The 17322-nt window shown below is 45.6% G+C and overlaps 1 protein-coding gene across 1 annotated transcript; it reads left to right on the top strand.

Moving 5' to 3' along the window:
* Window positions 1-1161: 1161 nt before the first annotated feature.
* Window positions 1162-12241, top strand: F3 (coagulation factor III, tissue factor). The gene is made up of 6 exons (XM_069573638.1): window positions 1162-1512; window positions 2561-2672; window positions 6482-6672; window positions 8816-8994; window positions 9749-9908; window positions 11246-12241. The coding sequence occupies exons 1-6, from the start codon at window positions 1413-1415 to the stop codon at window positions 11380-11382; spliced, it is 879 nt and encodes a 292-aa protein (XP_069429739.1). The 5' UTR covers window positions 1162-1412; the 3' UTR covers window positions 11383-12241.
* Window positions 12242-17322: the final 5081 nt, after the last annotated feature.

Below are 17322 nucleotides of genomic sequence, written 5' to 3'. Positions count from 1 at the left end.
TTAAATTTTTGCAAAGTTGTATGTCTTTTAAAGTGAGTTTAATGCTATGCCTCAACAGGCTATATGAAAATGTGTATACAGTGTGCACTAAAATGAAGGGCTAATTTCCCTGGCGGGAGGAAAATGGGAGAGGAGAGAAAACAGACTCTATTCTCCTAAAAACTCTCCAGTCTGTCTCGCAGGCAACTACAGAGTAACAGTAATGATAGATGGCAATAGACCCCGTACAGAGCCACTCAGCGGAATGAGAGTTAACTTTCTCCTGCCTTATAACTTTCCTTATAACTTCCTCAGAAGAGGAAGCCAGAAGAATCAGAAAGCTTGACTGATTACATTAAATTTTTTCATTTAATAGTTTCTTTAATTTGAGCGGAACTAACTCAATCCCACAAATGTCTTCTTCAACGTGAGAACAATCCTTTCGGGAACCACAAGGCGGCACATGTCACGCCGGAATTCTCCCAGAGGCAAACTGCCAGATTTAGGACAGTCCTTCCTCGGTCACTAACACGAATTGGTCTGCGTTGTGCCTGGACTGACTGACCTTCGGACCGGTCGCAACACTTGCATTGGCACCACCTCATAGCAGACACCTAGGCTAAGGGCCCCGGGAGGTGGGCAGGCCAGGTATCATTGCCTTGGGTGCGAACGACGAAATTGCAGATGCTGGCAGAAGGCTCTGCTCCTCGTCATGCTGTTACTTGGCTGCAGAGTCTAAGCTCGCCCGACGTGGGCATAGAGCCCCAGAAATGCTCTCTAGGGCCAGAGAGGGGCCCGCGGCCAGTACTTTCTATTAACCTTGGTAGGTGCTGCGCTCCCGCCGGCCTGGACATTGCATCGCCAAATGGAAGGGAGGGACTCCCTCTCTTCCTCCCCAAACTCCTTCCATCCGCCCTCTATTCCTTCCCCACAGACCTGCCGCCCACTCAGGCGGGACATCTGGATAGGTGATCTCGGGGCCAGGAAGCTGGGGCGTCACGGGATCTGAGCGGCTGGGGACCCTGGTTGCCCTCAGCACCTGGACCGGCCAGCAGCCGAAGGACGCTCGCGCTCGGCGGCGGGTTGAATCACGGGTGAATCAGTCCTTGCAGGGTCCCGGAGTTTCCTACTGGGAGGAGGCGGGGCGGGGTGTGGACTCGCCGGGGGCCGCCCACCGAGGCGACGAAGGCGGGCCGGGGGCGGGGAGTCGGGAGGAGAAGCGGGGTCGGACTCCGCACGGGCGGAGGCACAAACGTGCGCCCAGCTCTTTAAAGCGCGGCGGGGACGGGCTCCCACAAATTCTGGGCTCTCCACGTCCCTCCCGGTTCATCCTGCAGCCCCAGGTGCCTCCAGCCCAGCCTCCGCAGCATCCTCACTTCTCCAGCCTCCGGGGCTCAGCAGAATCTTTGAGACCTCGCCGTCAGCGCGGGGACATGGCGACCCCCAACGGGCTCCGGGTGCCCTGCCCCCAGGCCGCCGTCGCTCGGGCTCTTCTATTCGGCTTAGTCCTCATCCAGGTGGCCGGAGTCGCCGGTGAGTGGCACCCGCCTCGAAGAGCCCTGGGGTGAGCCACCGGGAGGAGGGAGGACGGGTCTGGCTGACCGCGGGCTCTCCCTGCCGCCCCGAGGTGCGGCTCGCCCGGGACCCGCCGCCCCTTCTGCTCGAGATGCTTGCTCTGGGCATCCATTGTTGCCTAAGTGCCTTTGGGGCTCTCGCTTTAGTCTCCCAGTGAGCCGACACCTTGAAAATGATGGGACAAGGCTCCGCACCTGCAGGGGTCGACAGGCAATGTTTGAATGTTATCCTTCATTGTATGTGGACTTTCCTTAATGAGAAACGGCTCTCGGTCTTCTCTTGATCGTCAGTGTTTTAGATTGGGTTAGTCAGTCCTTCCAAAATGGAGCAGGCCCTGTAAGCCTGTTCTGTGTGAGATGCAGGCAGAGACTAACTTTCTGAGAACTGGCAAAGAAGACCTTAACAATAAGGCATCCTAACCGAATACAGCCGACAGTGTACAGGCTTATTGTCTGCTGGGGTGTTTGTGGAAGTTTCTGAAATAGTGACTGAAATTATTCATGGGGTTAGATAAAAGTGAAAAAAGTCAAGATTTGTTTTTTATTGGATGCAGTCCTAACTCTTCCGACATATGTGGGCTTTGCCCTTTAACATAGTTTGCAGAAACCCATCCTAGCCGGCTTTCCTTGCTAAATTAAACCTGGAATCCTGCCCTTCCCCCTTCTCCAGTTGGTCCGTGGATACCCTGGGCCCCAGAAGGCTCCTGAGCTGTGCTTCCAGGTCGTTATCACAGGGCTTTCCCCGCGAATAATTTCATACAAGGACTTCAAGACTATTGTGTGTTTCCTTAGATCACCAGGTCGTCTTGCCATGAGGAACCTCTGGGTTTAGGAAAATATTGCCGATTTTTTTCTTATGATAATTCAGTTAAAGCTTTTGTGGTTAGGAAAATATTAATGTGAGGTTTATGATGATGGTACAGAGTGGGAATGTTTTATACCATCAACATAAAATTGTGTGCTGAGAAGTTCATGTAAACATTAAACTGTTTCTCTGTTGTTTAAAGGCACTACAGATGTAGTGGTAGCATATAATATAACTTGGAAGTCAACTAATTTCAAGACCATTTTGGAGTGGGAACCCAAACCCATCAATTATGTCTACACTGTTCAGATAAGGTAAGCTAGGTACCAAAGAAAGAAAAATAAGATTTTTGTTGTTTCCACTTTCCTGTGCTGAATACGGATATCTTTAAAGCTGATTGACGGATGAAATTATTTAACAGATAACAGAGAATAAGAGGGCATTCATGGTAATGTGCTGGCCGGAGTCTGTAACACTGACCTTAAACTGATAGAATGTTTGGTTTCCGGAGATGATTGGGGAAATTTGTGAGTATAAGCTGTGGAGATGTGAACTTTCTTGAGCAAGCCGTGGTGGCACTGATAGATGTGGTCGTGGATCACTGATAACTCATTTCTCTGAGTACACACAGCCTTTTTTGTGCTGTCTAGACTGCCAGCTGAATCTAACATGTTAGAGAAGAGGTAGGGAGGAGTTTGGACGTATACGTTGCCCTTAAGCAGTGTTTGATTCATTACTCTTTGGATTCATGATTCAAAATTCCGTTGCATACATGACCTTGGAGGAGGTCAAATCCGTGATTCACTGAGCAGGGAAGGAATACACCATCAAGTTTTTGGTTTTAGCAAGTTTTTGGTTTCTGAAAGGTTCTAGGATGCTTGGTAGAGATCTTATTAAGTAGAGGACAGCAGCTATGGAAACTAAGACTCCTTGTAGAAGGCACAGACATGTCGCTGACTAAAATTAAAGGTTTTTTTGCTGTTTTGTTTAACTTGTACCAAGTCTTTTATAGCATTTGAAATGCAGCTCTTAAGTATGGAGTGGGTCTTTTAGGCAGATGTTCTTTTTTTTTTTTTCCAACATCAACTTCATGACAACTATTGCCAAGCCAACAGGGAAGAAAATTTGTGTGTGCATGCATACATGCTTGTATATATACAAAGAAAGATTTAGAGGAATTTAAAAGTAGAGGTAATAATTACAATTATGGCCAAACTTGTCAAATCAGATTCCACTTGATGAAAGTTACTAATTCCACAAATGCAGGCAGGGCTGAAGTTTACCTTAGTAGACACTTTGTTTCTGAGTAGTGAAAAGATTTTAGGAAGGATGCTTACCTCCTAAATATATTGAATCTTAAGTTTGGTGAACGTGAGAAAACATATTTCTGATTTACCAGATTTTTAAACATTTAGACTGTCAATTCTGAGTTGTCAGACTGCAAGGCTACTGTTACCTAAGCATGTCAAGTCTTAAGTTCTCAACTGCAAGGCTGCTATTATTTAAGCGGACATGGCCCCCGTGTGCAAACAACCTAGCGCAGAGCTGCAGCTTGGGGGCGCCCGCGGGCCCTGTGTTGGGTCCGGCCCAGCGGGCCATCTATCCTCGTGTGCTGAAGGAACTGTGAGAGGTGGCAAGCCCCTGCTGGAGACCTGCACTCTTCCGTTACCAGCCCACGGGTAAATGGGATTCCTAGGTAAAGGGACCATAGTAGTCATTTTATAGACGAGGAAACCGCCCTGGAAAGGTAAGGGATTTACCTTGGTGTGCTCACAGCAGGGTCAGGAAGCAAGGCACACCCCCACCTTCTCAGTGGGTCTGCGTGAGTCTTATGTGAGACTCCAGAGCCGGAGGAGGAAAGAGAGCCGTTCCCCCTGGTCCCCTCAGTGCACATTTCTCCCTCCCGGTCCTCTTCCCTAGAGAAAGCATCTTGACCCGCGGCTCCTCCAGAGCCAGCCGCCCCACCACCAGCCTGTCCCCAGACACAAGGCGCCACAGCTGTGCCTGGAGCTCCAACTGCATTTTTCCCTTTGGAAGCAGTTTTCAGTCGCAAAGTGTTACTGGCTCAAGCCTTGCCACCCAACCATCCCCTGAAATACTGGTTCCATAAATTCTAAATTGGAACTTCCAGAGCTTGTAGAAAATAACCTGCTCCTTAATTGGTGGGTCTGAATTCTGTTGGGATTTTTTAGAAGTTCAGGCGGGACTTTTATTATTTCCAAATCAGGAGATTTTGCAATACCCAGAGGAACCTCGGAGGCGTTTATAGTGTTAATGCTGATAATAGCAGTCAAGAGGAACTGACTGCAGAATTGCCCCTTCCCAACCAGTTCGCAGTACTTAAAAGCTCTATAACTTTTGGTGCTTATTACCTGTGCTAGGTTTTTTCAGAGGTCTGTGGTTCCTCCTGTGAGCTGAAGGAACCGCAAATGCTATCTCTCAGATGGAATGTAGCCACAGCACCCAGAAGTGTTTCTCCTGTTATCTGAACAACTTGTTTGCCATAGCAGTGGAGAAGAATCATCAGGTGCTTGTTCACTTTTAAAAATAGAAATGATGCCGTTTTCAAAAATGCATTCTGGTCATTCTGGAACTAAGGCTGCATCTCTACTTTTATCACAGAAAACTAGAGAAATTCAAGAGTATGTAAATATATTTCTGTCTTAATCTTAGTTTGTGAATTTACGGACCAAGAGTATGTTTGTCCATACCCTCTTAGCCTGGTTATTTAGTTCAGACTTTTAAAAGATTCTTATTTATGATTCTTATGACTGGATTTAGACAGTTAAATCCATATGGCAGCTTGTTTCCTCCCCAGTTCAGCCTCTAAATGTAAACCATCTAATGCTCCACAAATCCTGGCCATGTGCAAGCCCTAAAGCCCCACTGTTGGAGGAGCACAGGGCTGGAAGTACCAGGCTCACTTAAGTGCTTTAATGAGATATCCGTGCTGGGGCCAGGGAAGGGAGAGATCAGTTCTGAGCAAGGAGATCTGGAGTTTCTTGTAGAAGCTGGGACTGGAGTGTGGCCTGGAATGACGGGCAGGACACTCTGGGGGTTGACGATGGGGAACAACAGAGCAGCTGTCAGCTCGCGTGGCACACTTGTCAGTGCCTCGAGTGGCACTGACATTTTTCTAGGAATTGTTTCAGGTCTGCAGAATAGTTTCACGTTTTTCATAGAAGTTCTTTATATCATTTCAGGATAATTTCATTTTTAGTGCTTCTTTAAATCATTTTCTCTTCGATGATATCTTACAAAAGAAAATTCTGTCTTAAGAGAGACTCAGATCTGTCTCTTAGTCTCAGACTTTGACAGACACTACCTGTATTGTTACTCTATAATTTTTGATGGCTCATCCTGTGAAAGTGAGGGAGGCAAGTACTGATCGTATAATGAGAACAGACCCAGCTCTCATCTCATAAGCTGTAAGACCTTATACAAGTTATGTAGCAGCTCTGAGCTTCAGTATCCTCATATGTGAGAAAAAGCCAGTACTTTCTTGAAAGGATTAATACCAAACGAAGTAACATGTTTAAGGGTCTAGTAGAGCACCTGGCTTATGGTAGTTTTAATAACTGTTAAGTAACCACACCAATAATGGTCACAATAGAATGTAATAGAATAGAATGTATTATTATATAGACTGTATAACTGCATTGACTATATTCTACATAGAATACAGAATGTGATAAACAGAATATAATCATATAATAAGTAGACTAATAAATAATTGAGTCTTGATGGAAAATTGTCCCTTCTCCCACAGAGTCATGACAAATCATCCACATTTTAAGAAAGGTATTTAACAAAATGATTCAGAGCACAGACCCAGTAGTCAAACTCCTGTCTGGCTCAGAAACCCAGCTGTGTGACTTTGCGCTGGTCACCCAACCTCCCTTTGCCTCAGTGAGTGGCCTTATCTGTAAGAACAAAGGCAATTTCAGAGCGCCCCCTCGCCCCCACCAAAGGTTGCTGAGAGGACCTGAAGTGCTCAGCGTAGCAAAGGCCTCCTCAGGATTGCTGTGGAAGTCAGTGTAGGAACACAGCAGCCCAGCCAGAAAACAGTTACCTTGTTGGATGCAAATCATAATGCTCCATTTCTCTTCCTTCCTTTCCTCAGCCCTAGATTAGGAAACTGGAAAAACAAATGCTTTCACACAACAAACACAGAGTGCGACGTCACTGATGAGATTGTGAAAAATGTGAACGAGACGTATTTGGCGAGGGTCCTTTCCTACCCGGAGGACACCAGCATTTCCACTGTGGAGCCTCCGTTTGCCAACTCCCCGGAGTTCACACCCTACCTAGAGAGTAAGTAGCTCAATTTGTAGTAACCTTTCATTCTTATTTTCATAAATCTCTAAATATTCTGTGAGCTTGTGACCCTTAGGAATGATTACATTAAAAAATGTTTATCCATAAACACATCTTCTCAGAAAGTAGCAAGCACCACAGCCCTCTTTGCTCATTCTGGATGTGGTAGGAGGCTCATGGGATGTGAACTTTGGAGTTGATAAAAATGTCATCAAGTAGCTTTCTCCACCAGTCTGTCTCCAGACCCTACCAGTAACTGGCTGGATAGGGGGCAGAGAGTAGGAAATTCACAAAAAGCTGGCAGTTCCAATATTTCCCCATATAGATTGGTGACCAAAAAGTTCCATAAGATCTTATGGGAAAGCCCAAATGAAACTTTTGACTGACCCAATATTTAGGAGCTTTTATATATCTTCTGAATTTTGTGTCCCATCATCAGACCAGAAGTCCCAATTAGAGTTTTTCACAGAAGGTTACAAATCCACTGGGAAAGTTCGGTTTCCCTCCCATCCCATCGTTGGGCTTGCTGACCTTTTTCCTCGCTTGACCAGGATTTGAGTCCTGTGATGCTGGCCCTTGCCGGGCCAGCTCCCGTCCTGCTTCCTTCGTGCTGCTCTTGAAAACACAGAATGCTTTTCTCCCCACCCTCTGCTAAGGGAGTACAAAGGATTCCTGCCAAGTAGGAGATGCAGATTTTTGATGATGGCTATGGTTCTGAACTAAGTGTTTTAAATAAACACACATGTAGCACACTGAGAAGAGTGAAATCAGCGGCTCTGGTAGAAGATTTAGAATGAAAGTGTTGTGTTATTGGTGTTTTTATGTTTACCCCGCTGATACCCCATGAGGAGTTTCTCCAGGCAGGGGTGGAGGGAATGGGGCAGAGGAACAGGCAGCCCCTTTCCCCTTCGTGTCTACTCTGAGGGTGGAAACAGGGGGCAGCCTCACCCCAGGTGAATCGGACGACCTGCCCTGAGCCTCTGTCTGCCAGAGCCTGTCTTCAGACTCCTTAGTGCTTTTAGCTGTGTGCCTCTCCCGGTTCTAAGCTTAGACCCCACCCATGACCACTGACAGTAACTACAGGTTCATTGATATTTAGTCTCCCTCCTTGGGCAGCATCCTCACGATTTCTTTTATAGTTCATGAGGATCTTTTAAAATAATTTCCATTTATTTTTATTTTTGGCTGTGCTGGGCCCTCCTTGCTGCACGGGCCCCTCTCTAGGTGCGGTGCACAGGCTTCTCTTTTCGATGGCTCCTCTTGTGGAGACCGGCTCTAGGGTGCATGGCCTCAGTGACTGTGGTTTCTGGGCTCTGGAGCGCAGGCTCAGTAGTTGCGGCACAAGGGCGTAGTTGCTCTGAGGCATGTGGGATCTAACCAGATCAGGGATCGAGTCCCTGTCCCCTGCATTGGCCGGCAGATTCTTTAACACTGAGCCAACAGGCAAGCCCCGTTCTTGAGCTTTTTGTAAGCTACTTCATATCCTTTTTTGGTGCAAGAGAGAAAATAGTTTATATTTCTGTGTGCTCATACACACACATCCTTGCCTATAATTCCTATTGAATTATGAGGATTTGTTTCACTATTATTCAACCAAAGCACATGAGATAATTGAGCCATCAAAGAGACCTGGTGGTTAAAAGTGATTTTTTGAGATACCAAGGACATTTCGTGGGCTTTCCCACAGCCTCTATTGTATCTAAAATATGGAATCTTTTGCAGCTGTTTGGTTAACCACATGTGGCTGTTGAGCACTTGAAATGTCAGCTAATGCCGTATGTGTAAAATATACACTAGATTTTGAGAAAGATCTCAAAGTTTTCATATTGATTGAATGTTAAAGTTATAATATTTTAGCCATATTGGGTTAAATGAAATAGATTAACTTCACTCACCTTTTTACTTTTTCTAATGAGACCACAAGGAGATAGATTTAAAGTGACATCTGTGGCTCCCAGTACATTTCCGCTAGACAGCACTGCTGTAGAATGTCTCTTGGTTCAGCTCCGGTGCCAGGGAGCTGGTTCTTTGAGGTATTTCGTGAGGGATGACTAGGTGGTTATTAACCATGATAACTCAATGGGGTTCTACTTTGTATAGAACTCTTTAGTCCCAACGAAGCTCATTTTCTGTGTTTTAGCAAACCTTGGACAGCCAACAATTTGGAGTTTTGAACAAGTTGGGACAAAACTGAATGTGACCGTACAAGATGCACGTACGTTAGTCAGAGCGGACGGCAAATTTCTAAGCCTCCGGGATGTTTTTGGCAAGGACTTGAATTACACACTTTATTACTGGAAAGCTTCCAGTACAGGAAAGGTGAGCATTCTTTTGTTTTTATGACTTTTTAAAAATTGCAAATCCTTGATTTCACTTCTTCTCCAAGTCAAACATCAAAGCAAGTCGTTGACAGGGCAGTGTTGTGGAGTGGGAAGCAGACTGCTGTCTTGGTTCTGCCTGTGACTTCAGCTGCTTTGGACTGGCCCGCCTCGGGTACCCAGATTCCCAGCCAAGGGGCAGACCAGTCATCTCTAGGGTTCCCACTAGCTCCCACATTTCTTCTTCTATTGAGGATCCCAGAGACAGAATTTGTTTTTCATTCAACAATTAGTACTTCTTTCCTTTTTTCCTTTCTTGCAGATATCTTCTAATGGGGCTAAATATTGGGTTGACTGTATCCAAAGTGTCTTCATCCTTGGGGGAAAAAATCCTTAGCAGTTATCAGGGGGAGCTTGATGAGCCAACTGACTTCCAATCTTTATGTCAGATGTGTCCACATAGGCTGGGCTTCCCTGGTGGCTCAGGCCATAAAGAATCTGCCTGCAATACAGGAGACCCAGGTTCTATCCCTGAGCTGGAAAGATCCCTTGGGAAAGGGAATGGCTACCCACTCCAGTATTCTTGACTGGAGAATTCCATGGACTAAGGAGCCTGGCGGGCTACAGTCCATGGGGTTGCAGAGTCAGACACAACTGAGCGACTAACACTTTCATTTTACTACCACACGGACTTAGTAAAGGCAACAGAATTCACTCTGAGCCTGGATGAATAAAGAACTCTTATCTTTTAACAGAAAAAGGCCACGACAAACACTAATGGGTTTTTGATTGATGTGGATAAAGGCGAAAACTATTGTTTCCATGTTCAAGCAGTGATTCTATCACGAAGAGCTAACCAGAAGAGTCCAGAAAGTCCCATCGTGTGCACTAGCCACGAGAAAGGTCTGGCCACAGGTGAGGCTCTGCCCGCGGTCTGGGAGGCAGGGCTGCCTTCCGCGGGACTAGCTACACCCTCAGGACTAGACGTACTATCTTCAGGGTTTCTTGTGGTTGGGGCAGGGGGAGGGTACTCATGATTTTAGACGTTTAGTTTCTGTGTCATTCCCTTGTATTAACAGGTGTTTTTTAGTTTGTTGTTTTTTTTTTTTTCTAGCACCTAGCATGCACTAAGCTGAGCGAGCCCTGGGCCCATGGTAGATGTTTAGGATTTAGTATCAAATCACAGATTTCTCTGGGCATTTTTTCATACTCCTGGTTTGTGGTGAGCTTCACCAGCTCACCTGGGGAACTGGGTATAGCAACACCCCATAGACGTTTGTGAGCACCTATCATGGGCTGCTGTTAGCCCAGGGTCATAACCCATGAAGCAAAGGGATTGGGGCTAGCAGATACATGTGTACATGTGTGTGCCTCATTGGCACACGTGTGCACACATGTGCCACACCACAGCACAGACACCAGGTGAGGAGTGGATCTTATCTGGAGGTGCCATGGAGGCTCAGACATGTGCACGAGGCTGAGAGCCCAGGAATCTGCCTCCAGGCTTGATTGGGATTGTGCTCTGAGTAAGGGAACAGAAGAGTGAGAGGATAGTAATAATGACCTAGTGCCTTGCTGAGAGGTAGTTTAAATATTTTAAAGTCACTTTAAAAATTCTCTCCTGTTAACTGACAATGACAAAAGCAAAGGGCTCTCCTTCTCCCAGGTCCTGCACTGTTTGGGCCATCACACCCGCAGCCCTCACATCCAAATTCCTAAAGCCAGCTTGAGTTCCCCTGCCTCGCTGTCTTCGCGCACACCTAGATCACTGCTTCCCCTGCCTCTTCTCTCTCTGCTGAAATGTGTCCTCTGAGAATCGTTTCATGTGCCGCCTCTACCAGGAAGCCTTCTTATTGCCCCAACCAGTTATATCTTCTTTATGTGAATCTGGGTAGCACTCTGTATCTCTCTTTGCACTGATAGTTCATCTTCTACTATAATCATTGCTACCCAACTCGGCATCATCTTTAGCCACTTGTTTCTAACAGCTATTCTTGCTTCCATCTACATGTATCTTTCTAGACTGTGAGCATTATCCAGTTTGTTAAATGCTTTTTCATTGTTGTCAATTGCCTGCAAACATCTAGGGTTTGAGAGATTCTTTCCTAACAGAAATGTGTGGTGGAGAAAGGAGATTTCAAGTTACACAAAAGCTGGATGGTATAATTTGGGGTTCTGCCCTGGGTTCTGCCCACTGAAAAATGAGATTCAGGCTCTCTCTCTGAGTTGACTTGGTACCTTTTATTTTTCAGAACTTTTCTTCATCATTGGAGCAGTGATGCTTGTGATCATCATCTTCATCGTCGTCCTGTCTGTGACTCTGCACAAGTGCAGGAAGGTGAGAGCAGGGCAAAGTGGGAAGGAGAACATGCCCCTCAACGCTGCATAAAAGATCCTGCTCTTAGATCTTTCTGCCAGCTGCAGAGCTCGTGCTGCCCTGTGACCAAGAGCTCTTAAGGCAGCAGAGCACATGGAAACACAAGTGACTGGAGCATACAGACCCTGAGGCTCAAAGAAAGTTCTTATCTGACCTCTTCTTGCGATTAGCATCTTGGTTTCAACACCAGCATTAAGACACTTTGGAATGTAATGAGCGGTACAACCAACTCCAAGTTTTTAAAATTGCTGTTTTAACACTAAGGCACCTTTTGCACATATCATGGTTTCATACTGTATATTTTCTACATTCAAGTTGAAGCCAGATTATCTAAGGAAAAACAAATGAACAAATGCCTTAAAAATTCCTGCGTGGACTTTTGGAGAACTTTTGAGAGGCTGACATCAAACCATGTGGGCAAGTAAGGTGAAACTGGGTGGACTTTATAACGTCTGTCTTTTTGTAATATGGTGTTTAAGGTCTTTTTTTTTTTTTTTTGAGTGCTTTCGGAGGTTTGAACAATTAGCAAACATTTATATGAATGTGTTAAAAGCAGAAGACTTGTATTTGGGGCACATTCTTAATATGCATTACAGTTTAGCACTTTAACTGACAAATGCTGTTGATGAAACACTTGACAGCTAACTATGTTTTTATAAGACTACTCTACCAACAAATTATATAGAGTTTAAGATTTAAGGTACTTCAAACTTTATGGTCCACATTGTATGTATTTATATAATTTGAAAAGAGGTTTTATATATGGGGATTTTCTATTTATAGAGGTAATATTTTTCTGTTTGTATATTTTGAGATAATTTATTTAATATACTTTTATATAAATAAAGGTGATTGGGAAATGTGACTATTACATGTTCCAGTTATTATTTATGGTTTGGCCTTTGTATTGGTTGATTCTACTGCAGTAGCAAGTGACCCTGAAATTTTTAATGGCTTATGACAATGGTATCTTTATGTTACACTTATGGCTTGGAGGCTGTGGGCTGACTGCAGCTCTTCTTAATGTCTTCTCATTCATTCTAGGACCCAAATCAAAGGTGAAACCCCTCTTAGGATCAGGACAGTGAAATGAATGTGGCTTAGTCGTGTCCGACTCTTTGCGACCCCATGGACTATGCAGTCCATGCAATTCTCCAGGCCAGAATACTAGAGTGGGTGGCCGTTTCCTTCTCATAGAGGGCAAAGGAAAAACAGGTAGAACAGGCAGCCATGTCTTCAGGCTTTAAGCTGCCTCCTAGGGCTTCCCAGGTGGTGCTAGTGGTAAAGAGCCCACCTACCAACACAGGAGACTTAAGCTGCCTCCTAAAACTTCTGCTCCAGAGTGGCAATATGTCACTTCTGCTTACGTACCATTGGCCCAGGCAGGACATATGACAAAGCCTGACATTACCCTGTGGGAGGCACCGCAGGTCACACGGCAATGGGCAGGGATGCATAGTTTCCAGGGAAGGGTGGAAATTGCCTGCCATCTACCACCGACTTATCGGGAGAGAGTTCTTCCCGTGGGCATTAGTTTGAGTTGCACATGAAGGTTGGAGAGGAGAACAGAAGAAAAATTTTTTGGATTGTTCAAAGAAAATTGGATAAAAGGACAATGTAAGATAGGAAGAGAGGGAAGTGGAGTGGAGTTTCTAGAATTAATTAAAAGCAAACTAGACTGAGGGGCATCCCAGGTGGCGCAGTTGGTAAAGAACTCCTCTGCCAGTGCAGGAGACACGGGAGACATGGTTTTGATCCTGAGTTGGGAAGATCCCCTGAAGCAGAAAATGGCAACCCACTCCATTATTCTTGCCTGGAAGATTCCATGGACAGAGGAGCCTGGGGGCTACAGTCCATGGGGTCACAAAGAGTCAGACATGACTGAGCACGCGCGCATACACACAGTTGAGAGCCCTTTGTGACGTCAAGGGCTGCTCCTTGACAGTGGCCTTGCCAATGGGCCACTGACTTCACTACCTCTGTCTGGAATGTAGAAAATGAGTCCTCCATTCAAATGCAAATATAATCCAACAGATTGAAAGAGGATTCTAAATAGAGATGAAAATGAGACTCCTGGCACACCATTGAGCCACAGTCTTGTTTGCTTCCTGCACAGCGTGGGGGATGGGGGGGAGAAGGGGGAGGGTGGGGAGGAGCGGGAGGGGGGTGGGGGTGGGGGAGGGTGGGAGGAGTGGGGGTGGGGGAGGGCGGGGAGGGGTGGGGGAGGGCGGGGAGGGGTGGGGGGATGGAGGTGGGGGAGGGGGAGGGTGGGGGGGAGCGGGGGTGTGGGAGGGGCGGGTGGGGGTAGTGCTGCCTAGGTAAGGTCTCAGAGGGCACCCCCACCTGCACAGGGTCCCACAGAGGAGACCCTCGGCAAACACCCAGCTCCCTGCCCACCTGTTCACGAATTTTAAGTGCATTTTGTTCCTTTGCTCTAAAGAACTCTAAGCATTGTCAGTAAAATTCTAAACATGAAATGCTAGATAGAACACCATATTCTAAGGAAGCACAGGCCAAACAAACCTTTCATGTCTTCATAAAGATGGCAGCCTGAAAGAAAGGGGGAAAAAAGGTAGATATTTTGGAGAAAGTAAGGGAAGCGGACCAGTGGTTGGTTTATTGGGCCAGTTGGGTTGGGTTGTTTGCCATAGTCAGTCTGTGTCAGCGCCAGAGTGGCATTCACACCAGAGGAGGGTGTGCATTTGCAGTAGAGAGGGGTTGGCACGGAGGCATGTCCTGAAAGAAGTGTGCGCTGGCTGTTATCTTGAATTCCTGCTCCCATGGGGCTAACTGGGGCAAAGAGCTTAGTGCACGAGGGTAGAACAAGCTCCCAGAGACGGCATCTGGCTGCTCTCTCCCTGCCAGGAATTAGTACCGCGTTATGCAATCCCGTGGCCTCATAATCTAAGGAATGTGAATGGTCCCACTAAAGAAAGCACTGGGAGACTGAAAGCTGGTCTGGGTAGGAATGAGGTGTCTGGCTGTTCACAGGGAAGGAATTCATTATAGATCCAAACAGGGCTACAGTGCAATGACTGGGACGCTTCAACACTGCAAATTCTAACCACGACTCAGGTTTCCACACTCGTCCTTATTGCTGAGACTAAAGAGCTACTCTGAACATCACCAACATCGTAGTTAGTGCTGGGGCAGAAGAATAAGCTTTTGACTGTTCTCCAGGATTTGCTGCCCTCTAGTGGGCCAAATCATACTTCGTTATTTATTCTGGCCCCTTAAAGTGTCCCGAAAAGCTAACTGCTAGTAAACTAAACGTTCGTGCTTTGAAGACAGGTTTTTACGATCTTAAATCATTAACTAAGTTTGACTTACATATAAGAGACTAATATTTGTGAAATCCAAAGATATTTTACCTTAGTTACAGCTGACAGCCAGTAATCTAAGGACTTGTCTCAAATAAACAAAGGAAACAATTCAACCACATAGTAAATAAACTTATTTCCAAATGTAGTTTTCACCTGTTCTAAGACGTGTGTATTTAGCATGTGTGATTTTCCTCCAGTAGTTACCTGAGAAGCATTGTGACTTTCATTCATACCACACGCATTCAATGGACGCTAGTTCTTTCTCACACCCCTGCTTTTCAGCTGCAGACAGAGGTGATTCTGGCTTTGCCATTCAGCCCATTACTTCCTCGTGTCTGCAGAAATTGGCACATGTGCTAACCTGTTCTAGGAAGGGTGACTCTCGGGGCTCTTTCTGGGAATGTCAGGATGCTCTCTCTCTTGCTGAACATAATGAAGAAATGTGTTAGCCACAATGTTAGCTGAATCCAATGGTCCTCAAAATGTGGTCCCTATCGCACGTGATGGAATAAGAGTGAGCATCATTTGAGAACTTATTAGAGAAGTAAATTCATAACCCTGACCTCAGACTTACTGACTTAGAAATCTATATTTTAACAAGAAGTCTTTCAAGTGATCTAATGCTCAGTAAAGTTTCAGAACCATTGGCTTAATCTCTAATTTACTGCCATGAGAGACTAGGAATAGTTCTGTTCTCAAACGGGACATTTCTGAGCCAAGAGAGGTCCGAACTCAGTCTGCTGTGAAGCCTAAATCAAAGGAAGAATACACAGAGCCTAGATAAGATCCTCGGTCTACAGCTGCTGCACTGGAAGGTCTATCACACATGGTCTGTTGGGACTTTTCCTGTTGCAAGGTGCCAAAACTCAGGAGAACTTAAGCAAAATTGGGAAGCCTATTCTCTCTTTTTGTCAAGTGAGCTAATTGCTCGAAAGTTCTTCAATACTTTTTAGCTTAAATTCCATGATTATGTGTTATTAGATACAACACAAATAATTACCAACTGAAAGATAACAGTACCTCTGGCAGAAATGGAAATACTTTATAACAATCCAGGAGTTTTGTAACAGAAATTGCAATCCACCTTGAACACACGATATCCAACAAACATTTAGAACGGGGTTCTAAAAAAGCTTTAAGAAAGGTTTTTGACATAATGCAGCCTGAATTTCAAAAATCACTGGAAATCTATGCTCCATCTGCGAAGCAACATGTCTTTTCTAAGTTTATAAGGTCAGAGAACAAGAAACTTTCAGAGGGGCAGGAAGATGCTTTTCCTTTGCATAACAGCATCTGGGTGGGAAGTACCCTTTAAGACCAAGATTGTGGCGCCATCTTCGGTTGCTGAGAAAGATTGCAACTTGACTAGAATTCATCAACTGGGCTTCCCTGGTGACTAAACTGGTAAAGTGTCTGCCTGCAGTGTGGGAGACATGGGTTCAATCCCTAGGATGGGAAGATCCCCTGGAGAAGGGAACAGCTACCCACTCCAGTATTCTGGCCTGGAGAATTCCATGGACTGTATAGTCCATGGGGTCGCAAAGAATCAGATACGACTGAGCGACTTTCACACATACACAGTAAATAAAACCCAGAACACCCATAAATGATTAAGAATGAAGGAACATGGGGGTTGGAGTGGTCAGAATCACTGGACCAGAGAACCTTCTCCAAGGTGCTACAAGTCTACCTGTGATGGTCTCTTCAGTCCAAAGCTGGAGAGCTCCACTCCAGAATCTGCTTGCAATACAAAGTGTGGCCTTGGGACATCATTTGAGAGGTAGTTAGAGATGGAAATTTTCGGATCCTACCCCCGTCCTACTAGCATCTGCATTTTCCAGGCACTTCGTATGCACACTGAAGTCTGGGAAGCTCTGCGCTTTCCCCAGTCATTTAGCCCACTCTTCTGATTTCACAAAGGCAGGGTAGGGGAAGTAAGGTGGAGAAAGGAGAGAGACACTTCAGCAATGGATAGAAGTGCACAGCCCTGACAAGAAGATGCCATTTAGTAACCTTAAATATCAGCAAGTTATTAATCCATGCCAAAACTAAAAGCAGAGACATGATCATACTCAAATACTACACATTTCACTAGGATAGTATTTTGAGGACCTCTGCTTTAATTGACAAGTTTCTGAACACCAAAAGCTTTCCTGCCTCAATTTCTCAGATTCATGTGCCCTGCTTCTACCTACCCGGCCTCCAAGACTGTGGATAATAATTCCTGATCTCTCAGGTGCCTTCCTCTCCCAGATGCCCAGGGTACTCTTCCTACCTCCTTCCCGCACTCTCACAGGTCTTTCTTCCCACCCGTAATGTTGTACAGAATAGATATTTACTTGCCATGGCCCCTTTCTAGATGGTAATTTTTTCCGGCAAGAACCACGCTTATGCATTTGAATTCATTCATTTATTCTAATATTGTGTGTACGCAGTCGTGTCTGACTCTTTTGCAGCCCCATGGACTGTACCCCACCAGGCTCCTCTGTCCATGGGATTTTCCAGGCAAGAATACTGGAGTGCGTTGTCATTTACTTGTCCAGGGTATCTTCCTGACCCAGGATCAAACCCACATCTCTTGCGTCTCCTGCATTCTAATATTAAGCACCTACTATTTGATGAAATATAA

The sequence above is a fragment of the Ovis canadensis genome, chromosome 1 (genome assembly GCF_042477335.2).
Source record: "Ovis canadensis isolate MfBH-ARS-UI-01 breed Bighorn chromosome 1, ARS-UI_OviCan_v2, whole genome shotgun sequence".
In the NCBI taxonomy this organism is placed as follows: domain Eukaryota; kingdom Metazoa; phylum Chordata; class Mammalia; order Artiodactyla; family Bovidae; genus Ovis; species Ovis canadensis.
This window is presented reverse-complemented; position numbering and strand designations above follow the sequence as displayed.

What these genes read in the sequence shown, in the direction of transcription:
- F3 (XM_069573638.1), top strand. Translation starts at nt 1,413, where the DNA reads ATGGCGACCCCCAACGGGCTCCGGGTGCCCTGCCCCCAGGCCGCCGTC. An exon ending in CCAGGTGGCCGGAGTCGCCG is followed by an intron (nt 1,513 to 2,560) that starts GTGAGTGGCACC and finishes TGTTGTTTAAAG; the next exon opens with GCACTACAGATGTAGTGGTA. An exon ending in CGAGAAAGGTCTGGCCACAG is followed by an intron (nt 9,909 to 11,245) that starts GTGAGGCTCTGC and finishes TTTATTTTTCAG; the next exon opens with AACTTTTCTTCATCATTGGA.